This window comes from Lepidochelys kempii, chromosome 21, assembly GCF_965140265.1.
Source record: "Lepidochelys kempii isolate rLepKem1 chromosome 21, rLepKem1.hap2, whole genome shotgun sequence".
In the NCBI taxonomy this organism is placed as follows: domain Eukaryota; kingdom Metazoa; phylum Chordata; order Testudines; family Cheloniidae; genus Lepidochelys; species Lepidochelys kempii.
The window spans coordinates 8897654-8921380 of record NC_133276.1 but is presented as its reverse complement, the minus strand read 5'-3'; the positions used below and the strand labels follow the sequence as shown (position 1 = coordinate 8921380).

Sequence of the window (23727 nt, the reverse complement as noted above, 5' to 3'; positions counted from 1 at the left end):
GGTATCTAGTTTGCATATTAATTCAAGCTCAGCAGTTTCTCCTTGGAGTCTGGTTTTGAAGCTCTTCTGTTGCAGAATTGCCACCCTGTAGGATGAAGGACTCCACCTGAGGAGAGGTTCCCAGAAGGCACTTGTAAAATAGGACGGCTGCGCCTTTAAGAGCCGAGCCTTGCGACAGGGCTGTTGCCCGTTTTGGAACGGAAGGCGCCGCAACGTTCCAGGAGCGCATGCGCTTTGGTGCTGCCCCTCCCCTTCCCTGGCACACGTGGGCTTTCTCGCGGGCCGCGGGGCTGGATCAACATGCCTAAGGCCAAGCGGCGGAGGGCCGCAGGGGAGGCGGCCGGGAACGTGCCCCTGGCCGAGCAGATCGTACAAGGGGACGCGGTGAAGCCCACCACGCGGGTGAAGAGGCGGGGCAGAGGCGGGCAGCATGGCGGTGGGGAACAGGAGGACCAGTACGTGGATGAGAAGCTGTCGCGCAGGATCCTGGAGCAGGCGCGGATCCAGCAGGAGGAGCTGGAGGCCGAGCACTGTCCCGGCAGAGGAACCGGGCCGAAGAAGGAGAAGACCACGGTGCTGGGTGAGCGGGCACCGAGCACGCCAGAGGGGTGGGGTGGGGTGAGCGGGGCTGGGTCTGCTCCGGGTGGACGCCGCTCCTTATGGAAGCGCGGAGCTGGCTGTAAGCACACCCGCGAAGCGAGCACGGGGGTGGGCTCCGTCCCTTATTAACGAGCCTGATCTCTGCTTCTCAGTTTCGGCCGGGTGGGCACAACCCAGCCACCCCCCATCTGTTTCCCTTTGACATAGCAGGTTTGATGGGGAAGAGACGAACCCCCTGCTGAATTCTCATGGGAGATCTCTCTCCCCCCTCCCAGGCCCGAAGAGTATTAAAAGCTAGGCCTGGATAGACATACTATGGTCTTTCCCAGGTTTCCCCAGGACGCCCCAGAAGGCTTCAGGAAGTGGTGTTGGCAGTTCAGTAGGTGGCAGTGCTCACCTTAAATCCGTTTGCAACGAGAGTCCCAGCATAGTGGAAGGGGGCGTTGGGCTGCCTTGGCTGCTGCCTTTCAGATGAGATGTAAAACAGAGTTTCTGGCTCCTGATCATGCAGCGAAAGTTATAGGTGTGTTCACTTGGGTGCCTTGGCTGAGTTGTGTCCCGGGAAGGCGTTCTGTCTCCCTTCATTCCTCCTCCTCCACTTTTATCCACCTGTCTGTATACTTACACAGCCCTCATCGCTCTAGTACCTGATCCTTTCAGCACCTCTCAGACAAAGGGAAGTATCCTTCCCGTTCAGCAGCGACACAGAGAGATCTAGGGACTTGCCCAAAGTCACACAAGAAATCTGTGGCTGACTCAGGAACTGAACCCAGGTTTCTTGAGTTCTAGTCCAGTGATCTGTTCAACAGACCATCCTTTCACTTGGGTATGAGGTTCTTCCTTATTTGCTGTCCCAAATCATATATTGTTTTTTACGGTACGTTTGACAGCACATGGTGTTGAGTCAGTTTAATGGTCATTTAAGGCCAGCTTTTTAAAGGTGTTGGAGTTGGGCACCTAAATACCTTTTACAATGTGAGCCTTAGTCGGTGATCCTTCAAATACGTACACATGTGATTAGTTGCATTAAAGTGTGAGTATGAAGTTCAGTATGTGTTTGCAGGATCAGGGCCTCAAGTCAGCTTTCTGTGGGCTTGAGCGATTTCTTCCCATGGCAACAGGAGAGAGAAAAATTAAACAAACAAACCATGGTTAGAATCCCACAAAAACGAGCAGGGGGGACTTAGGCACATGTGTAGGACCTGAAGCTGCTTTTAACTCTTTAGTTGATGAAGCTTCAAGTTGGCAGGGTAATTTTTAATTGCACGGCTGTTCTCCAACCTTATTGGTTGATCCCGTTAATTAGTTAATTAGGCGATTGGCAGAAGATAAGCAAATCTTGGGCCTGGATGTTAATTCTGACTGTCCCTTCAGATGGACTGCCTCTGGAAATCTCTGGTGCCCCTTCCCATAGCGGGTGTTTGACTGCTGTTAGAAAGGGCTTCTGCAAATTCACCTCACTAGCCACATGAGAGGGTTGGAGATCAGAGTGTGGAGAGCTGAGTGGAATGTTCTTGTGGAACTGTATCTTTGCAGGCAAGCAACTCTGCTCCCTGACTTGTCCAACCTTAACTGTGCCTGGTTTATTCCAGGGTCTGGATCACACGATGGGGATTCTGACGCAGAGGATGATGAGTGGCCCACGCTGGAGAAGGCTGCTGCATCCATGGGAAAGGGGGAGTACTGTGAGGAGGTGACAGTGGACCCTGAGGACGAGAGAGCCATTGAAATGTTCATGAACAAGAATCCGCCGCTAAGGTAGGAAACAAATCCCTGAGCCATGGGATAGAAGTGTTTCCCTGCAGCCTCGCAGTATTCAAATAGGGTTCAAGTTCAGAACAGCACTTTGAAGAGGTTAACTGACCCCTGGGAGGTGGGTTTGGTTAAAGCTCTGTCACTCTTCTTTAGCTGGGGAGACTGAAGCATAGGAGAGAATTGTCTTGCTCAAGCTCATAAGGCAAGTCTGTGGCAGAACTAAGAATAGAACCTAGGACCCCCTGTGTTCCAAACAGTAGATAATGCTTCATTTCCTCTCAGATCACGCATGCACGGGGCCATACGTAGTAACTCCTATTACTGTAGTGCCTAGAGAGAGGCCCAGCTGAGATCAGGGTTCCCTTTGTGCTTGGCACTGTACCCACGCTCAGTAAGACAGTCTCTACCCCAAAGACAGGAGAGATCAAGGGTGGGAGTGGAAACAGAGGCACAAAAAGGGGAAGTGTCACCCAGCAGGCCCCTGATCAGCAAGTCCTCTGATTCCTGTTGCAGTGTTCAGTCCCCTAGGCCCTGCTGCCTGGTTCGCCAAGGAACAGGCTGATGCTCTTCTAGGCCAGAGACCAGCTCTACATAGTTTCCTTCCCCTGTGTCTGCCAGGCTCACGCTCGCCGATATCATCATGGAGAAGATCACGGAGAAGCAGACAGAGGTGGAGACAATGATGTCGGAAATATCCGGCCACCCCATGCCTCAGCTGGACCCCCGCGTACTGGAGGTCTACAAGGGTGTCCGAGAAGTAAGAGCAATAGCATGTAATGTAGCAGCCTCCACTTTCAAAATGCCGTCCCTCTGTGAGGAGCCAGGTCGAATCGAGCCCAGCGGCTCCAGCAGCCAGTATTCGTAATCGTTGTGGCTTGTGTCTTTATCCTCATGGCCTGTGCTGAAAAATATCTTCTCCTGCAGCTGGCCTGTGCCCATCTCCAGGGCAGAACGTGACAGCTGTCACTGTACAGCAATGCTGTGTAGCTCTTCAGGGTAATTAAGGAGATTGCAAACTCGGCAGGGTCTGAGGTTTCCATGCTATCGTTATATCTGCAGCAGGCAAAAAGATGTGGGCTGTTAATTTATACTCTTACGCTGAGAGACTTTTTACTGCTCAGCTGGCAGTGAGAGTGCATTCGAGAGCTGGCTTTAAAATTCTCTTTGGTCCAGGAGCCCTGAGAAGCGTGTGCGCCTGTGAACAGAGAGGAATTTCAGGATGATTCGTTAGTGTTCACTAGGCATAGACTCCTTCTCCGCAGGCTTCTAAATGATTTAGCTGCTGTTTACACTGAGTCTTTCACTCAAGGATCTCAAGCGCTTTACAAATAATGATGCCTCCCAAACACCAGCGTTTTGAGGAAGGTGCGTTGCTATATCTATCCTGTGGATGGAGAAAGTGGATCCAGTGACTTTCTTAAGGTCATTGTAACAGGGTGGCTTTCCCCTTAAGGGCTGGAGGCCTGGCGCCATTGATGACTGAAATAACTGCCCCAGACCACTCGATCCATGTTAGCAGCTTTGATGGGGCCTGATGGAGGACAGCTGGTTCCCGTATAAAGAGCAGCAGGAGGCTGCAGAGAGGGGGGCGGGATTGGGAAACTACAGTAAATGAGAGAGGCTCCTGCAGAGAAGACCCTGACACCAGGGGAGTTGAGAAGTGAGAACTAGAAGGCTGAAGTTTAGCTAGGTAAACCTGGGAGTGACTGTTGAATTAGAACCCAGCCCTGGGAAGGAGGGATGGGGACTTCCTACTTAAGGGGAAGAGACCCTGGGAATTGGGGCCTAGAGGGCCAAATTCCTGCTTGACGAGAGAGAGGCTTTGAATTGGGACCCAGCTATAGGGAAAATGGTTGGGTATTTCCTACCTTAGGGGAGAGAGACACTGAATTGGGGCCTGGGATAAATTGGACTATGGGAGGTGAATGTTTCAAGCTGCTTTGAGCGAGGTATTAAGGGACCTTGAAGAGGGGAACAGAGGCAGGGTGCCGCAGAATGACTTCCGGTCATGAGGAGGTGCTCAGGAGGTAGCTGACCCTGTTAATTACACATTGAGTTAGTAACGGTACTCCACGGTCCTGGCTCTCAGGTCCCTGTTCTGACCACTAGGCCACATTCCACATACTTTTTGTTTTAAAGGTGCTATCCAAATACAGGAGTGGCAAACTCCCCAAAGCATTTAAAATCATCCCAGCGCTGTCAAACTGGGAGCAGATCCTTTACATCACAGAGCCAGAAACATGGACTGCAGCTGCCATGTATCAAGCAACCAGGTATGATATAATTGCCGTGGTTTTACTGATTGTGGGTTTTACGGGAGCTTTCTATGGACTCCTGCCATGTCGCTGAAATCCTAACCAACCTCTGGCTCTCAGCTTAGCCGAAAGACCGAGGAAGCAAGCTGCTTGCCACCTCCGGAAACCCATGCTAGTGCTGTGGATCTGGCATTTCATGGATGCTAGAGAGAGTGGAGATTGACTCCATCCTGATCCAGTGCACAGTTCCCTTCGGTGTGTTCTCCATAGCTGTAACCACTCCTAAGTAACCTGCCCTTTAGCTTGGTGCTCGTCCTGCCTGCAGTTGGGGTGAGAACTGCAGCCTGTGACGCTGGAAGCGTGTCTGATTTAGATATTACAGGTTCAGATCCCAAACTATAAAACGTTGCGTAACACTGGTTGTTTTACTCTGGGCTCTGCACAATCAGGCAGCAGAGTACAGGACCACAGTCTCTGAAGCTGTAGCTGGAGTCTAATTGAGTAGCCGGAGTACCAGTCTTTAAAAAGAAGCTGTTTAGTCACTTCATTGATTCCCCTGCACTCTGGTACTAAGCCCGGCAGGTAACGCAGAGTGTTATACGCTTCTAAGCACTTCTTAGCCCAGCTCTCCAAGCCCCTTCGCTGGGCCTCAGGGCCTTCCCCCTCTTCGGAGGGTAGGGCATATTGTTCCTGCTTTATAAATAAGGCACAGAGGATCAGTTCACCCTCGAGTCAGTGGCAGAACCCCAGGAGTCCTCATCCTCTATTAGGCCACCCCAGCCCAGCCTGGATTTCAGCAGGACACGTGTTGGGCTTCTCCTACAGAAGCTTCAAACATGGGGTAACAAAACCGCCACCAGCAAACTAGGATGTGCGTGGTGGGAAAGGGAGATCCTCAGATGGGAGTACTAGGCACTGCTTCCTGCTTGGTTTCATTGGGGCCGCTGGGATGGGGGCTGAGACTTCAGTTTAACTTCCCACTCCCTCGTTCCTGCCAGGATCTTTTCCTCCAACCTGAAGGAGAGGATGGCCCAGCGCTTCTATAACTTGGTGCTGCTTCCACGAGTGAGGGATGACATCGCCGAGTACAAGCGCCTCAATTTCCACCTCTACATGGCTTTGAAGAAGGCTTTGTTCAAGCCGGGAGCCTGGTTCAAAGGTGAAAAGAAACCAGGTGGCAGGAAGAGTAGGGTGGGTCCGGCTTGCAGTGCAGTGACCTGGCTGGGTTGTGTAAGCGTTCCTGGTGTCATAGCTAGGTTAGGAGTTGTTCTCTGGGCGGTGGAGGACTTAGATACCTACTTGCTCTCTTTGGCTGTCCAGTAGCGGCATGTTTAACCTTTTCTTTTGCACAGTGAACTTTTCGTGTATGCAGCAACCCCGAAATGCTCTCCAGAGTTGAACAGCAGCAGCAAAGGGAGGGAGGGAGGCAGGCTGAAACCATGAGAGCAAAAGCAAGTGAGGTGCAGAAATGTGCTTGGTCCTTCAGCTGCAGGCAAGAAGCCTGTTGAACCAGCAGTGGCTAGATCAGAATATTCAGTTCACTAAAACGCTCTTGGCACCATCAGCTGTATAAGTGCCAAAAACAGACAGCCCCCTTTGGTACCTGTCAGAGGTGGGTGAGATCCATTCGCGGCAGGCGACCCATAGCTGGGAATTGATCTCCTGTGTCCATTTGTATTGTCGGTTGATGAGGCTGGCAGGGGCAAAGAGTGCAGCCCATCCTGTGCCTCCCGCAACACTCTGTGCTCGGGTCCCAGGGATGCGGCATCGATGCCCCTCTGGAGAGTTCATTCTCCCAGGCTGGACATGCATGGGGATTGGAATGCTTGGGGCAGGGGTCAGTCGGCTGGGGTAGGCTTCAGGCTCTGAGCCCCGCAGGTCCAGCCGTCTTGTGTTAAGAGCACTGTTGTCCGACTCTCGTCTCCCTCCCTCCCTCCCTTCCAGGGATCCTGATCCCCCTGTGTGAGCTGGGGACCTGCACGCTACGGGAAGCCATCATCATAGGGAGCATTCTTGCTAAGTGTTCGATCCCCGTCCTTCACTCCAGGTAACGTGGGGAGGGCTGGGGCCCCAGGGGGAGGATTGGGAGGCGCTGGTTCTCCCATTTCCTCAGGGAGTCCCACAGCAATGTCCCGGCTCTGCCAGAAAACCTCTCTGGCGTTTCACAGAGCTAGGAAAGGTCCCACCTACTCCAGCCCAAGCAACGGGCTTCCATCACTTCCACGGGCAGACTGTTCCCCATTCTCATGGCTCTCCCCCTTGGCAAGCTCCTGAGCCAAGAGCCACCAGTTTAGCCACAGCTCCACGGTGCTGGTAGCTGGGAGTTTCCTAGCTCAGCAGCACAGTAAGAGCCCGGAGATCGTGTCCCTGCTGGGTTATCCCACCTGTTCCAGTGGCAATGGAGGGGACTTGGCGCTGTGCGGGACCAGACCCTTACTGCCACTCTTGATTCTGTCTCTCCGGGGTAGAGAAGCGGAGCGAGTGCTGGGGTCATGCCTGGGCGCGGAGCAAGATGGTCAGATGCCACAGCGCAGTCTTGGGGTGGGGACTTCACGCCCTTCCGGCTCAGTGGGAACAGATTTACACCTGCAGGGACAGGTGGGAGGAGGGTGTGGCCCACTCTGGTAGCTGATAGGCCCTGGGCGCGCCAGCCTTCAATCCCTGGCCCTAGACGGTGGGGAAGTTTACAGGCCGCCAGGGGGAAGAGCGGCGGTCACAGACTCCAGAAACAAATGTGCTCTGAAGTGGGAGAAGGGGAGGCCTTGGCAAAGCCTGTCCTTGAAGATGCCATGGGGCAGGGTGCCTGTTCATGTTGGAAGGTGCCCAGACCCACTCACGAGTGGAGCTCCGCACTGTGTTCGGAGTGTGACCGACAAGCACCTACCCCAAGTCCTCACCACCCTCGCGCACGCTTCGACCTTGCTCTCCCCCCCCCATAGTGCTGCCATGCTGAAGCTCGCCGAGATGGAGTACAGCGGTGCCAACAGTATCTTCCTGCGCCTGCTCATCGACAAGAAATATGCCCTGCCCTTCCGCGTGGTGGACGCCCTGGTCTTCCACTTCCTAGCCTTCCAGACGGACCGGCGCACCTTGCCCGTGCTGTGGCACCAGTCCCTCCTGACCTTCGCCCAGCGCTACAAGGAGGACCTCTCCTCGGAGCAGAAGGAGTCCCTGCTGGAGCTGCTCAAGGTCCACTGCCACCCGCAGATCTCGGCAGAGATCAGGAGGGAGCTGGTGAACTCCAAGTCTCGGGACGTGGAGGGGCTGCAGCCGGTGGCGATGGAGTGAGGCCGGGGGAGGGAGGTGGGGCCTCTTTCTGTCAGGGAGAAGTGGCAGCCCAGAATTTGTCTGATTGCTCATGGCTTGCTGGGGACGCTGTCCCATGGCTGCCTTCTTCACGGGACGAGGGGCTCAGCTGGCGAACTAGATCTTCGGCTGGAACAAGCGAGCGGGTGTCCGTCACTGAGATCCCCCTAGACTCCTTCCCCGTAGCCCGGGGGGGGTGGAAGCAGGCCGTGCTCTTCACCTGGACCTGCCCTGGGAGTTAAACTCTGCAGTGGTGGAAGCTGCCTGCCTGCCTGGCTCAGATCTGAAGATGTGCTTACTGGCCTGACACCAACAGGTGTCTCGGGGAGGGTGAAAGAGCTCTGGGCTGCTCCTGTGTCTGAGAATAAAACCTTTCCCCGGGACATTCAGAGCGTGCACTAATGTCTGGTGGAATTGAAAGGATTTAGTTGCAGCCAGTTTAAAGGGACAGTCAGGTGGCAGGGAGCCGGCTCCTTCCTTCTTCTGGAAGAGGTGGCGCATTCAGCAGCGGTCACTGAGGGCACGTGCAGTCTACTCCAGTCCCTGCTCCGTCAGCACCGCTGTCCCCTTGTTGCACGCTGAAGAACTCTTCCCTTCCTCTCGATGCACCAAGCCTGCCTTCTGTCTTGTCCCTCGTTTCACTGAGGATACATTTGAAAGGCAGCCCCGGGTTCCCCTGCACAGCAGGGAACGAGATGGTGCGCTCCTACATACATCTTGGCTGCTGGCGGGCGATGCCCCGGGTGCCTGGGTTGGCAGCTGCGGACGTTTCAGTTCAGTGAGCCGAATCCGTCATTCCCCTGCCTGAGGGGTGGTCGGCACCATGCTGCTTTGGCAGGCACGGGAAGAGTAATGCATGCGACGGGGGGGTTAGCTCCAGGGGAGACGGATGGAGCAGTGGGTTTGTTTGTAGAGAGCTGGCTCCCTCAGGACAGCCACTCACTAGCACGGAGATTACTGAACAATTTGCAGAGCTCCCATCAATCTGCTCCGTAGCGTTTAGCAGGAACGGTCATGGGGGAAGGCAGCTACTCTGTAATTACCTAGCTTCGCCTTGAAAGGAGCTCTCTCGGAGTAAGTGATTGATAGCCGCCTGCAAGCCAGGAGGGGTTGGGGACAGAAAGGGAAGCCAAAAGCAAGGCTGGGTGTTGGTATCAGTTCTGTACATTGTGGAGGAGGCAGCTGGGAAGAATCCACAGGCAGGAGGTGACAGAGCCAGCACTCGGGGGTACTGTCTCTAGTTGCCACCTCGGGGATATCACTTAGCCCCACAGGGTGTAACGAAGGGGGAGCGAGTATCTCCCCATGTCCTTGGATCCCCACCCTAATTAAGCACAAACCATGCCTTGGCTGTGTCCCTTCGAGTAGATGTGCTGATGCAGGAGAGCCCAGAAAGCCTGGTTGAACTTTTCCTCTCCATCTGGCCAACGGGAAGTTACTTCCCTCCCCACCACCCATGCCTGTTAAAATGATACGTGTGCTATTCACTCCAAGGCTAAAGAAGAGGCCCATAACTGATCCTACCCAGCCATTCAGGGCTCAATTGTGATGTGCACTGACCACCCCTCCCCCCCCATTGATTTCAATTGGCTCCTGCTCCATGGTTACTCCTTTAGAGGAGGGCCCTATTCTCTTTTACTGCAGTCAGCTCCTTCCATCTCAGTATTTACTGGGGCTGCCGGAGGCAGCTGAGAGAGGAGGTGGAAGGAGACAGGAAGTTTGGGCTTGGTGACTGCCTTTGTCAGGGTCTGTACAGCTGAGGGCTTGAAATCAGTGGAGGCCTTAGTCCTTCCATGGCCTTTATGGCAATTGTTCCCCCAGCAACACAGGAGGCTGAGGGTCTGTGCCCTAGCCTGCTAAGCCAGCTCCTTGTCTAGTTATCTCTCTGCTCACAGGCTTTCACGCTGCGTTGAGCTAAAGGAAGTTGGGGTTGATCTATCTCAGTCCCCCACGAGGTGGCAGAACACAGCAGGCAAAGGGGCGGGCACAGTGGCCGTCAGAGGAGGCCTTATGTAACCCCTGCTCTAGACAGGGCAAAGGGCAGTTCCTTCCCTGTGGGGAGAGGAGAAATCCTCCCACTGCTGCTCCTGACTTCAAGAGAGCAGGATGCAAAATCATCAGGACGCCTGGGTTTGATTACTAACTCCCGCTCACCCTGCAAGCACGCTGAGCCTCACTTGTCCTATTGGGATCTAGGAAGTGGGTGGGCAAAGTCTGCCTACTTCTAAAGGATCCCCCCCCCCCCCCAGCCTGAGGGTGGGTCCACAGGACCTGGAAAACCAAATAATTACAGGGGACAACTAATGAACAACAGGGACAGGAGTGTAGTCAAAGGGTCAAACAAAGGGAACCAGATGGGGACACCGAGCAGAGAACCACGGACAGCGCCCACTGCTTCTCGAAGCCATCAAGAGAGTCAGTGGATGCCACCCAGAGGAACTCTGCCTGGAGGCGTGAACTGACGGCGCATCGGAAATAGGCCCCACAGTCACAGGAGACTCCATCGGCCCACCTCCTCACCCTGGTTTTATAGATGGCCACTTTAGCCAGGGCCAGGAGGAGGTTGACCAGGAGGTCCCATGACTTAGTGGGGCCACGGACAGGGAGTGCATAGATAAGGAGGTGAGGGGAAAAGTACAACCAAAATCTTAACAAAATATTTGTGAGGAGCTGGAATAGGGGCTGCAGCCTGGCGCACTCCAGGTAGACGTGTGCCAGGGTTTCCCTCATGCCGCAAAAGGGGCAGGTATCCGGGATTGGGGTGAACCGCGCCAAGTACACAACCATGCAGGAGCCGCCAACTGATATCCCTGGTGGGCCTCGGGACCAGAGTGGAATATAGGCCAGCCCACCGGGGCTCCTCACCCTCTAGAGGTGGCAGGAGGTCCCGCCACTTTGTGTCAGGGCGGGACACGAGGGTGAGGACGTGAAGGGTGTGTAGCTCAAGCGTGTATGGATGTTTCCTTGGTGTGGTCTGGAAACGGACTTGCTGCAGCTCGTGTAGCCGGCTCACGGTGAAGGGGCGGGGGCCCAATGAAAAGGGGCGGAGGGCCTGGGGTGGAGGGTGGGTGGGGCACGCCCTCCCTTAGGACCCAGTCGAGGTAAATCTGAGCAGCGGGCAGCAAAGCAGCCCTCACCTCCTGAAGTACGCGCAGGGGAGTACCTGGTCTGGAGAGCCCCATGCGCTGAGCGAGCATCAGGGGATCCAGCCAGTTTCCCCGGTCGTAGTCCAGGCAGTCTCCGACTCTGGTGACTTCTGCCAAGACCAACCTCTGGCACACCAAGGGGGACTCTGCCACCTGCACACGGAGCTGGGGGTTGCGTAGCAGGGGCTCCGCAAGGAGATCTTCCCTCACAGAGGCCGCCATGGACCTGGTCACCGTGAACAGTTTCCAGGTCCGGAGGAGGTCCTGGTGGAAGACCGGCAGCCCGGAGAGGACTCACAGAAGACCTCTCGGATGGAGATAAAAGAGCTGTCGGTCATATCGGAGCCCTCGGAAGCGGCGCAGGAAGGCATACGCCAGTATGCTCCACACCAGACTACCTGCACCATAAAGGAGCCTCAGCAGGGCTTGGAGGTGGAAGACATGGACCTGAGTGCGGAGACACTTCAGGCCCTGCCCTCCCTCCTCCAGGGGTAGATGGAGAACCCCTGCAGAGACCCAGTGCAGTCCTGACCAGAAGAACTCCAGAATCAATGTTTGGAGGTTGGCCAGGAAACCCGGGGCCGGGACCAGGGTGTTGAGCCGGTACCAGAGCATGGACAGGACTAGTTGATTAAGCACCAGTGCCCTCCCTCGAAGGGAGAGGCACTGGAGTAGTCCTGTCCATCTCCGGAGCCGCTCTGCCACCCTGCCCTCTAAACCATGCCAGTTCTCCGGCGGGGACGGATGCGTGGCAGAAAGGTAAATGCTGAGATAGAGCAGCGGACCCGCGCTCTACCGGATGGCCTGAAGCGAGGGTGGGAGGGATCTCGCCTGCCACCAGTCCCCTACCACCAAGCCAGAGCTCTTGACCCAGTTGACCCGGGCGGAGGAGGCTGGCAAGCCTCCACCCACATCAAGTCACCCGGGTCCTGCACTACGAGGAGCACATTGTTGGCGTACGCCGACAGGACCAGCTGCAGCTCTGGCTCCCGCAGCGCCAACCCTGTCAACCTCCTACGGAGGAGACAGGAAGGGCTCGATTGCCAGAGCGTACAGCTGTCCCGAGAGGGGGCAGCCCTGCCGTACTCCTCACCTGAAGCTGACTGGTTTGGTCAGGGTCCAGCTGAGCCTGACCAGACACTCTGCGAAGATGTACAGCACCTGAAGAAAACCCACAAAGTGGGGTCCGAAGCCAAACGCTCGCAGAGTGCTCAGGAGATACCCGTGATCCACCCTGTTCAACGCCTTCTCCTGATCCAGGGACAGGAGGGCGAACGACAGACGAGGTCCTGGATCAGATAGAGGTTGTCGAAGATGGTGCGGCCCGGGACGGTGTAGGGGATCACGTCCGTCAGCACGGACCCCAGCCGCAGCAAGATGGCTTTCGCTACGACCTTGTAGTCCGTGCTGAGGAGCGAGACGGGACGCCAATTTTGTATATCGTGGCTGTCCCCCTTCGGCAATAAGGTGAGCACAGCTCGCCTGCACGAAAGAGGGAGGACCCCGCTCTGCAAAGACTCGGCCCAGACGGTGACTAGGTCTGGGCCGAGGATGTCTCAGAACACGCGGTAGAACTCCACGGTCAGCCCGTCCATGCTCGGAGATTTATTGGTGGGCATGCGGCGGAGGGCTTCCGAGAGCTCGGCCAGAGTGAGAGGCAGCTCTAACCAGTCTCGGTCACCCACGCTGACTGTCGGGAGTTCGTCCCAGAGCACTCTGCAAGCGTTAGGATCGGTCGGATCCGGGGAGAAAAGGCCTGCATAGAAGGCCCTGGCCCTTCCGCAATATCCGCCGGATCCGTGAGGGGGGTGCCGTCCTCTGCTAGGAGGCAGGTGACATGCTTCTTAGCCCCCCTCTTTTTCTCCAGGGTGTAGAAGAAGCAGGAGCCGTGCTCACTTGTGGCAGGCAGGGATAAGATCTACCCTAGAGGGAGCAGGAAGGCATACAAGTGCTTAGTGCTCCAGGCTAAAGCCCTGGAGACTGCGGTGTTGGGGGTGGCAGCCGCTGTGCTGCCAGGCATGGCTTGTCCTGGTGGAATCACCTGCTGTGAGGACCCCCTACCGGGACCAGGGCTTCTGTGCTTACTCAGCAGGCTGCCAGGAGCTGGCACGAGGGGGAAGGGGAGGCCCTCGCAGAGCAGATGCCATGACCTTAGGGGAAGAGCGTGGTGGCCCAGATGTTTTTAATACCCTAAAGAGGTTTAAAAAAAAAAAAAGTTTCTCTTGATGCTGGAGGATGTGCTGCAGGCTTGGCTGTTACCAGGCAGAATGGCAGGGAGGAAGCAAGGCGCGAAGCCGGCTTTCACATCAGCCCTACATCATCCTCCGCTCAGGCAGCCGGAGCCCAAACCCTCCCGCTGTCACCGTATCCCCACAGCCCTCTGTGGAAAGTACACGCAACAGCCTCAGGCAGAGCCGAGGAGGGGAGTGTGAGAAAGCAACGTGGCGGCTTTGAAGGGGGGAATCCCCAAATGCAAAGAGCTGAGAAAGGGGGAAACCTCCAGTTGTCAGCTTGTGGTACCCACTGCTAAACAGTCACTCCTGGGAGCAGCTGGGTGCCTGGCGGGGCCCTCCCTGCGGTGGGCCAGTCCCAGCTCCCTCGTGCTCTTACTCTGCACCCCCATTCTCTGGTATGTGCCCATACCACACTACAGCGTAGTCCTTCCCTGCCACTCCAACTACCCCTCCTAGCCAGCGCTCTCTAGTGCATGCTTCGATGCAGTTACTTCACAGTCGCCCTGATTAATTCAAGCACAAGCTTTTCAGAGCCGCTAGTCAGCTCACCTTCCCCGGGTCACCCAAGCCATGTGCATTCGTGTTCTGCTTGGCTTTCTAACCCAAAGGCTTCCCCCTTGTACCTGGATTTCACATGGCCGTCGCTCCACTTAAAGCTGGGCCTCTATGAGCTTTACTCCTTCCTTTGGAGCTGCTCAGTCATGGTAGCATAGCAGGATGATCCTACTCTTGCAAAATGCTCCCTGCTAGCATTGCTCTCTACCAGTGATTCTCAGGGGGGCCCCATTCCCATGCAGCTGGGTTTCCCCCACTAACATTATCAAAAGGGGAACGGCAGGGTGGTCATGACCCCCCCAGCTGCCTTGTTTTCAACCCTCAGGGAGCTCTCTAAGCTCTGAAAAGTGACACTGCCATCATGGGGTTCCATGTTTGTCCTGATCAAGAATTCACCATTTACGTGTAAAAAGCTCCTTTCCCTCCCTCTGTAATAAAACATGACAACTTGTAAACAGCCTGGGAGCTGAGAGTCAAGCTGGGTTTCCTCCGTATGTGTTGCCACCAGTCAGAGGGTCTGCACACCACATCCTGCCCTCAGGCATGGATACCTTCCTTATCTATCACTTAGGCTCTCAGTGACATCTGTGCAACCCTTCACACAGGCATGAGGGATTGGCCCCATCACTGAAAGGTAACAGAATATTCTGCCTGTGATGGACAGAGGTGCAGACTCCAGCTCACTCTCCTGGGGCTCTGCAGTATTGACAGCGTAAAGGTTTCTAACACCTGCAGCTCGCCTCTGCTCTACAGAAGGAGCAGAGCTGTTGAGGACGGAAGTGCCATTTTTGAATCATGTTGAAATTAGGTAATTTGCCTGGAGCCTGTCCACCTGGGACTGCCCCTTTTCCTACACTCCCTGATGTTCTCCCTTTAAAGTCATAAGTAGATAAGATGAAGACTCTAGACTCTCCTTAGTGAATGCTAAGTTGTATCTGCTGTACTGAACCATTTGGCACAGATACTTCAGAGAGTCAGTAGATGGTTGTAAAGTCACTATCTTCTACGGTGTGCCCCCCCCACCCCAGGCCTTGTTGTCCTGATCCAGGTATCCTCCTCCCCCCCCCCCCAAAAAAAGCTTTTAAATATATATTTCTACCTCGAGCTCTGTCCCACTTTCAAGCTGGAGCACTGTGTTCATCCAACCACCTCCACACCATAACCTAGCCTCTGACAGGTGCATCAACAAAGCAAGTAATAAGGTACTACACAAAATTTGCCCCAGGCTGTAGAAGGGTGGAAGCCTGCATGTTATTAAAGACCCCAGTTACTGGAGTGCCCAAGTCCTGGGTTTACTCAGGTACTCCCGCTAGGGCCTATTGCTGGGGTTCTGATTATGGGGTAGGGGAGTGTCTTTCTCTAATATACATTTCTGGTTTAGTTGAGCCACTTCTCAAGTGAGTTTAAGGCCGGTTGATTTTTTTTCACCTTGCCACCAACCAAGCTGTTACTGTCCAGGACACCCCACTGAAATCCTCCTCCTAACCCAGCTTTCCTCTTACCTGAAGTAGATTCTCAGCCTCAAGGCCTTGCCCATTTCCACCCCATCCTCCAGTTTTTCTCTTAATCCAGTGTATGCTTTTCCCTTCACCATCCTCTTTGGCTCCTCCCCATCTCTTCTTTATACCTTCTCCCATGTGAGCCCTACTGATACTTTGCGCTCCCTCCTTCAAACTCGCTTCCTCCCCAGTGTCCTTCAGGAACAATGCACTTCATGGACAATGACATGGCAAATTAGCCCACAGCTGAGGAATCAGTCAAACTCTGGATCCCTCACCTGTGAACCATGTCTGAACAACGTCACCTGCATTGGGTTGGGCTGTAAATTCTGGGCTAGGGATTAGAAAGGAAGAGACAGTTATTGTTTTTGTTGCTGTTCAGAGTATAAGAACCTGGCTAAAGAGATCTCTTTGTATACAGGGCCATGCCCTGCTCAGGCACTCAAAAAAGAGAGACATAATCTGACTCAGGGGAAAATTCAGATGCTTCAACTTTTTTTAAAAATTATTTTATTGCAACATCATATGCTCTCATCTGGTTTTCCCAGCACTGGGATTGCTGCAGATGGATAGTTCAAACAATTTTATTTTTAAATTAACTCATTAATATATATATATATATTTTTCCTTTTATACAAACAGCCCCCAACCATCATGTAATTTCTATCCCCTCCTAACTTTAATAGCTAGCAGAAGTCAGTGGCAGACAGCTTTCCTTTTTGGCAAATCAGGCTAAGCACGATGGGAGGACGGGTGGAAGGAAAAAGCAGCCTGATAAACAAGACTGTTTCCAGTGGCAGCCTAGGAGGGAGTTTTTCCCCCCTCTCCTCCCTGGAGGGCGACATAGTCACAGAGTAACACACCATCAGTGCCCAGAAATCAACGTAAGCAGCAATGTCTACCTCCCATCCTAGCAGACAAGAGTCCAGCTGGCTTCTGCCCTTTAATAAAATAGTAATCTGTAAAAGTCTCTCTGATCAAAGCAGCATTTTTTTTAAACTTTTTAAAAAACTAAAACAGGAACAACAACAACAACAAAAATCTTTTCTCCGTCCATAAGTGCTTGGAAGTATTGATGGCCTATTTTGTGTGTGTGGTGTGTGTGTGTGATCTATAAAAACACTCTATATTTATTTGCCCCCTCTCTTGCCCTCACCCTCCTGCTTTTTATTTTTCCAGTTGGATTTGAGACCTTTTGGAGGAGTTCATAGAAATTTAGGACTATAGCAGCACATTCAGTATATACTTAAAAATAAGAGTGGTGTCTGAACTAACTCATCTCCCCGTGGGAGCCCTGGTGGCACAGCGAATTGATGGAGGTATGTGGAAGGATGCTAAAGGCACTGTTTGGGAACGGGGGGGGGGGGGGGGAATACACCTCAGTTTCCTGCCAGGAAGTTGCAAATCATCTTCCATTTCTTCTTCCTTTGTCTAAGCAATTGGTTAACGCCTCTTGGGAGAATGGCACAGTGCAAAGGTGGTTTAAGGTAGTTCACGTGCAGTGAGTACAATTCCAATCCTGCACCCAGTGAGCCTCACACTAAAGGTCTCCTTCTTCCCAGGTACTAGCTCTTAAGACTTATCCCCAAATCAGGGAGCACTTGCACAAAGCAAGCACAAAAAACAAAAAGCCAGACCCTTGTTCTCCCTGTTAACAATGACAGAAGCAACCCTGCTATTCCCTGCCAGGAGGAGAAACCCAACCAGCCTGGTGTTGAGCAGTGAGGAGATGGATTCACCCACTCCTCTTCTTTTCCTCCATGTGGCTCCCCCTCAACCCATCTTCTCAGCCCAAAACCAAGCCACCATGTTGTACTAGGGACTGAGGGCTGCTCCACGGCAGGAGGCATTGGGTAAATGTTTCTTCACCACAGAAGCCAAGGTAATAAAAGAGCTAGCCCTTAACGTGCGTAAAGTGCGCACACGGAAGGGTTAGCTGTGGTTGAGGCCAAGGTTCCCTAGGAGACAGCAAACGGCAATGGTGCACCAACTATGTTTCAGACAAACAAACTGAAAAACTCTTTAAAACTGAAGTTAGGCTCTTTCACCCCCTCCCCAGATATATTTTAATCCCTGCCCCCCACAAAAAGTCCCCCCCCCCATCTGGTGAGGCAGGTTAACAGTGTGGACAGCAAACTACTGCCAGATGCCGACCTGCTTGAGCCTCCTCTTGAGAGGTCATCACCACCTATCCTCTCACCCCCCCTCTGATGTTACTGGGCTGATGGGTGGACAGCTGATGGGTCCTTGCTGCCTCTCAGGTGAGTGGACCGAGTCCCTGGTGTGTTTCAGACGGACAGAATTAGTGGGCAGCAGGTTCCACAAGGTCTCTCCCCTTCCACTGTGAGGTCCTGTTCTCATGGGGCTGGGTGACTATGGGGAAGGGGGGTTCATCACAGGTTGATGTCTGTGACGTCTGTAGGCGTGCTGGTCATGCTGACGTCCTGGTTGGCCGGGTAGTCTGGAGTCTTGCTGGAGCTGTATTCCTGCTGGGGTTGGGAAGCCTGTTTCAGGCTCTCGGCTAAGGCTGCCTCAATCTGCTCCTGACACGCTTTCAGGCAATCCTGCGAGAGAGGAAAGAAACAAGACCAGAGGCTTCAATTCCACTCTGCCTCTCGGAAATCAGAGAGCCCTGCTGATGTCTCTAAACAGGTGCGGGGCTATATTTCACGCCCGAGCATCTAAATGGCTGGACGAGGCTTAGTCCTAGACACAGCGTCTCCAATTTTTTTTATCTGAGTTTATTCTTTAAGCCCCTTCTAAGACAATGCTCTGCAATGACTCCACCTCTTCTCCCCACTCTACTGGATTCTCATGAAGGTCCCTACGGAGGGGTGCAGGTTGTTCTGGAGCATTGGGAGAGGTTGGAAAGGCAATTTCCCTAGACATGATCCCTTCTTCAACTCCACAATATCATGGCTTTTCCTACTTTTGTTTCCTCTCTTATTGGAAGTAAACAGCTTCTGCACTGTTATTTACCTATATTAATAACACGGAGCAAGGACCTGTGTCAGACTGCACACACATTAGCCTAAACGCACAGAGAAGTTTTTCAATACTTCCAAGAGAAGCTTGTTTCTTTAGTCACCTGGGCCTTCCAGCAAGTGCACACATACTCGCTCTCTCTCCCATTTGTCCTCCTTCAGAGCTCTCAGTCTCTGACGGGGCTGCCTAAGTTCTTGTAGAGCCCCAAATCACCACGGTATCTGGCACCTTCTGGGGAGTTAAATTAAACCCCCAGTTTTTGGTCCTTCATTTCGGACAGAGGACCAAGCTGTGCTGTGTGGGGGAAATTAGTAAAGTGAGGAACATTGGGGAACAGTTTTCAACTTAACTCCACGCCTTCTTTCTGTGAAAGCTAGACCCAGACTTCTCAGACTCCAGTCAGCTATCCCAATCCAAGGGTCTCATGCAAAGCTCTCAGTTTTTGCAGAGGACATTAACACGTTTAGGATGCAGGTACATCTACATGATGAAGTATGCTCCTCACTAGGCTCTTACACTTTCTATACCATCAGAGAGCTTCATCTCATTTTCCCTAGATTCTTCATGCACTGGGAGCCCAATACTGCGTCTCCTAGCAACACTGTCCAGGATCCTAGGTCCAGTGCATTGCTTGGTGCAAGGGAAATGCCCAGCCTCAGAGAAACATTGAAGCAAGAATGATTTTAATTAGCAGAGCCCGGCAAGTATGGAAGACAATCCCCCTAGAGCCTCTGCAGGGTGAGGAAACTCCTCCAGTTTGACACTAGATTGCAAGTGACTCACCAGAGTGCTGCACAAGATGCAGCGGAGTCTGGGACCTCCTGCATCTATAAAGGGCAGAGGTTGCCCTCTGCCCCCAGTTTCTGAGGAGGGATGGTGGCATTTTGCACATGCGAGAGCTGGGGTTCTGGCCAGAGCCCGGCTGGACTCTGGGCCGTCTCTGTTCACAGGATTGTGTCATACATAGAACCTCTTACCAGGAATCCACAACTGGTTCTTAGAAACTGACAGAGGATGTGGCAAGCAAAAATAGCAACACCCACCTCCCCTTCCCCAAGTCATTTCCAGTAAGCATAGCCTCTAGCCTTCTACCCGCAGCAACGAGGCGAAAAGAGCTGTACACGGGGCCCCAGCAACAGCCATTCTAAACCCCCTCTTGGCCAGTTCCCTGCTGTGTTAGACCCAGGGCAGGAGAAGGAGAGGGGACAGCCAGCAGGCCACGTCTATGGGCTGCAGGGGCAGGGGATAGACAAGGAGACCCTGGTTTGAGTTCAGCCCAGGTCGGCAGTAACCAGAAGCTGCCACTGTTGGATGGCCTCTCTGAATTCAGCGGCTAGGTCTACTAGGAACCGAGACAGAGGTCTGTGTCTCATAAAAGCCACCACTGCAACCTGCCCCGTTGCGGGTGATTTCGGCAGAGATGCTATGGACTGTCTAGGCATCGAGAGGGAGCTCTCCTCTGGCTCTCTGGAGGGGCCTTGCACGCTGGCAGAGTATGCTGTGGGACGCTTGCCCTGCCCCTTGCCCCTGCAATACCTGTTGTGTAAAGGAGCCCAGAATCTAGGGCTGTCACCTTTCACCAGATGCCTCTTTAAAAAATGAGGTATGGTCCCATGCCTTACAGGAAAGGGGGAGGAGGACTCTATCCCCAGGGAGACAGGCAGGTTAATGCTGCACCCTCCTATTCAAACCTTGGATGGGGCACGTTTATCAGAGAGCAAAGACTTGTTAAGTAGCAAACGGGATCCCTCGGTGATCATACGCTTAAAATCATTAAGGATTAACAAACCTATTCGATGCTTGAGGCCCTGAGTCCTTACGGCCCAGATACCCCTGGCAGGAATTTATCAGCCTGGTAGCAGAGGCAGAACAGAGCAATGCAGTGCAGCCTGCAGAACACTAAGTCCTTGCATGTCCTTAATGCCTCTGCACCACCGCCAGCATTCATGAATTAAGCCTTAAGGGTTCAGGGAAGGAGGTTATCATCATCCTCTATTTAAGCAGTGGAGACGCTGAGTCACAGGAAGGGGAAGAGACCTGGCCAAGCTCAGGGACTGAATCAATGGCGGAGTCGGGGCCCAGGAACCCAAGCTTGGAATCCTTCCCCCATGCTCCACCCACTAGAACTCCAGTGGAAGTAGCCCAAAGAAAGGTTACTGCAGCTAGAGAGGACATGGCTGTCTCTTGGGATAGAGACCGACTTTTTGCTCTTTGTCTGTACAGCACCTAGCACAATGGGGTCTTAGTCCAGGAAGGGGGCTTCTAGGTACTGCAGTAATACAAAGAATAAATAACAACAGCCGAAGCTCAGGAGATGGGCCCTGAAGACAGGACTGGCATGGAGAAGTTGGAGTGAAGCCGAAGGAAACGGGGAGGGGGTTGGGAGAAAAGACTGCACTGAGCGCACACGCCGATGAGGTTACATAAGGGGAGGCAGCCTAGTAACAGCTCTGGGTCTCGGTGACTCCAGTGCCCTCTAATCTTTCCTTTGTGTTCCCCCTCGCAGGCCTTTGAAATCTTCCCTGCTTCCCACCTGTTCTCCTCCGCCAGCTCCAATTAACTCTGCTCCCAGGGCAGCATTCAGCCGCTGCCCCATTCACTGAAGCAGCTTGCGAGCAGCTGGCTGCAGGCAATTCAAAGTTACTTTTTAAAGGCTCAAACAAAAACCGCTGAGCAAATAAAGTGAGCCCCCCCCCAGCCCTCCTCTGACAATGCTAGGCTGTGATTATCCCTCTCCCGGCTCCAGTACAGCCCCAAACCTCCCAATTCCCCAGAGCGGCTATTGGGGGAGGGTAACGAACTCCGCGCCAGAGTTCAAGCATTCTGTGCCTAGGCAGACGCCGAGATCAAAGGGGCTCCTGAGGTCCAGTGCTCAGAGCAAGGGATGACTGAAGACAGGGAACTGAACCATCCTAGTTCAAGCCCCCCACCTGCTCCCCAAAAGGTGCTGAGGGTCGAGTTCCCCTCACTCCTGCCTTACGGCTCCTTGCGCATCCACCTTTGATCATGAGTCCCGGATTCTGGCTCCCTACCCGCCCACGCTTAGAGCAGCAGCAATCGGACACTGGGCAAGGTTAGCAGCTGCCGAGCCTGTTTTCCCCCAGCACCGTCAACCCAATCCCGTTAACACCTGTCCACTCAGGTGAGGGGGTGCCTCCCTTTGTGCCTGCTTTTCAAAGGCTTCCTGCACGCCTCCCATCATGCGGGACAAAAGGGGAAAGCGATCCGGGCCATCGTACGACCGGGCAGTGGGGGAACAGACCTTGGCACGTAGCAGCCACGCACCCCGCTGCATGCTATGAACTGGAGTAGTACCTCGGGCTAGCGTAGTTATGCTCTGGAAAAGGCAGGAGAAGAGCGGCATCTTTAACGCTTCCTTCCAGGGCATCCCTGCCAGTGACTGCTGGCCAGTGAAGATTCACAGCCCCTTGCGCCTACCTAGCCGTGGCAAGGGCCAGCACTATTTGTATTACTAATTATTTGTATTATGGTAGCATCTTGGTGCCCCGGTCACGGCCCTGGCCCCCACTGTGCTAGGCGTTGTACAGACTCAGCCCAAAAAGCCAGTCTCTGCCTAGCTTCAGCCACAGCTTTCTGAGCCAACACGGTGCGTGGAGAAGATACGTTCAGTCTAAGGACAGCAGCTGGGGAGGAGAGGATGGGGCTGACGAGATGGCAGCCATATACAGCAGTCTGCAGGAGGCCACACTGCTGTCCCTCCCAGCATTGTAATTCCGGAAGCAAGGAGAGAAGGAGCAGACGGTGGGAGGCTGAAGCAGCCCTGAAGGAGGGGAAACCAGATGCTCGGGGAGAGACTGGGGACTCCAATAACAAAAACACTCAAAGGGTTACCACAGTCTGGACATTTGGGTGGTATAGTGTAGTGAGCATCCCTTCCATGACTGCTTAGTCCAGGCCAGGACGAAGGGAGACCTGGCGTGAGGACACTAAGCAGCATAGACCAAGTTAGTCTGGGAGCTAGAGAGAACCACAGGGTCTGCCTGTGTCCAGCAGCCTCAGTGAAGAATCCCATTTCGTTCCATTACAGCCAAGCCCTGTCCCTTCTCTACTTTGAGGGTCACTTATGGGGGGCGGGCAGCAACCCCTATATCTGAAGCTGGAGAACAAAGGAGACCTAGACCCCAAACCTGACTGTGAGAAAGAGAACTATCCCTCCCTCCCTGCAGAATGAGACTTCAGGCCTGGGCACTGAAGCCCTGTAACACTTCTTGGCTTGAGCAGCTACTTCTCCCATCCCTGCCTGGCCATTCCTGATGACACAGGTTTCTCTCCCAAACGTATGTATGCAGCCTCTCCTCTGCCTTAAGCCCCAGCCCATGCACCTCTGCTGGGAGGCTAGGAATAAGCACAAATGCCTTGGGACCTTCTAGATCTAGCTTAATCCAACTACCCAACAGGGTGAAGGTGACAGACTTTCCTTAGCATAATCGCTTAGCCCCTGTGCTGCCTTCTCACTTAGATTCCAACTCTTTACCCCCAAACAGATTCCTGGTGGTCTCCCCATCCCAGAACAGCAACATCCAGTGGTCTGATCAGCTTGGCAGTGCCTGGGCAGAGATAATAAATACTATTTTGCATTATAAAACACCTTCCAGCTAATAATCCCCAGGCCCTTTACATAGGTGGGCGAGCAGCATTCTGGTGTCCATTTTACAGATGAGGAAACTCAGGCACAGAGAGGGGAACTGAAATGCCCAAGGACACGCAGTGAATCCAGTAACCGAATCCTCAGTCCCCTGACTCCCAGACCTCTGTGCTGCACTTCCCCCAAACCAGTACTTACCACCTCTGTGCCAGTAATGCTGGCCAGCAGCTCCGTGAGTGCCTCGCCGGAGAAAGAGTTAGCCGAGACAGACAGGCCGTGAATCGCTGCGCCAATGCTGCCCGTTGCAATCATGGACGGAGGGTACATAGCAAAGGTGTAATCTACAAACCCAGGCAGGGAAAGGAGTAAGGAGTGTTAGCAAGGATCCTCGTGAATGTGGCTGCGTCCTCCAGCAACCTTGTCAAACTAACAAGTGGCGCAGTCCAAGACAGGAAGAGGCATGGCTTACAGTGGTGCAGTAGATAGGACTAGGAAACAAGGGGTAAAACTAAGGGCTTGTCTACACAGGGAAGTTATTCCACAATAAGGTTGGGTGTGAATTAAAGTGCTATAGCTATTCTGGAGTAAGACTCCGTGTAGACAAGCCCTAAGCAAAGGAAAGCGTAGCCTGAATGTCAGGAATGCACTGAGATCTCAGCTCCGCAGGGGAAGTACTGGAAACCGCATTGCTTGGGTGGTTAGATCTAGACTGGAGAGCACCCAGAAGGGAGTGATGCTGCACTGGCCTGGGAAACCCCAACAAGCCTTTGCCATCTCTAACTTTTG

General features: G+C 53.6%; 2 protein-coding genes across 3 annotated transcripts in view; one reads left to right on the top strand and one right to left on the bottom strand.

The window, feature by feature from the left end:
- The first annotated feature begins 241 nt into the window (after nucleotides 1-241).
- On the top strand, nucleotides 242-16718 carry BYSL (bystin like). Its single transcript, XM_073320142.1, has 7 exons — nucleotides 242-580; nucleotides 2193-2358; nucleotides 2974-3112; nucleotides 4495-4628; nucleotides 5609-5769; nucleotides 6555-6657; nucleotides 7550-16718. The coding sequence occupies exons 1-7, from the start codon at nucleotides 301-303 to the stop codon at nucleotides 7896-7898; spliced, it is 1332 nt and encodes a 443-aa protein (XP_073176243.1). The 5' UTR covers nucleotides 242-300; the 3' UTR covers nucleotides 7899-16718.
- Nucleotides 16719-17430: 712 nt separating this feature from the next.
- The window catches only part of CCND3 (cyclin D3), a 60470-nt gene continuing 54173 nt past the window's right edge, over nucleotides 17431-23727 (bottom strand). For both annotated transcript variants that reach the window (XM_073320144.1, XM_073320143.1), the window contains exons 4-5: nucleotides 23140-23282; nucleotides 17431-17914 (exon numbers count right to left, since the gene is read on the bottom strand). In XM_073320144.1, the coding sequence (XP_073176245.1) occupies nucleotides 17744-17914; nucleotides 23140-23282 (314 nt within the window). In that variant the 3' untranslated portion in view covers nucleotides 17431-17743. The remainder of the gene's footprint in view (nucleotides 17915-23139; nucleotides 23283-23727) is intronic.

Coding starts and splice junctions, on each gene's coding strand:
- BYSL (XM_073320142.1), top strand. CDS start 301: ATGCCTAAGGCCAAGCGGCGGAGGGCCGCAGGGGAGGCGGCCGGGAAC. Junction 581..2,192: donor GGAGAAGACCACGGTGCTGG/GTGAGCGGGCAC, acceptor GGTTTATTCCAG/GGTCTGGATCACACGATGGG. Junction 4,629..5,608: donor GCCATGTATCAAGCAACCAG/GTATGATATAAT, acceptor CGTTCCTGCCAG/GATCTTTTCCTCCAACCTGA.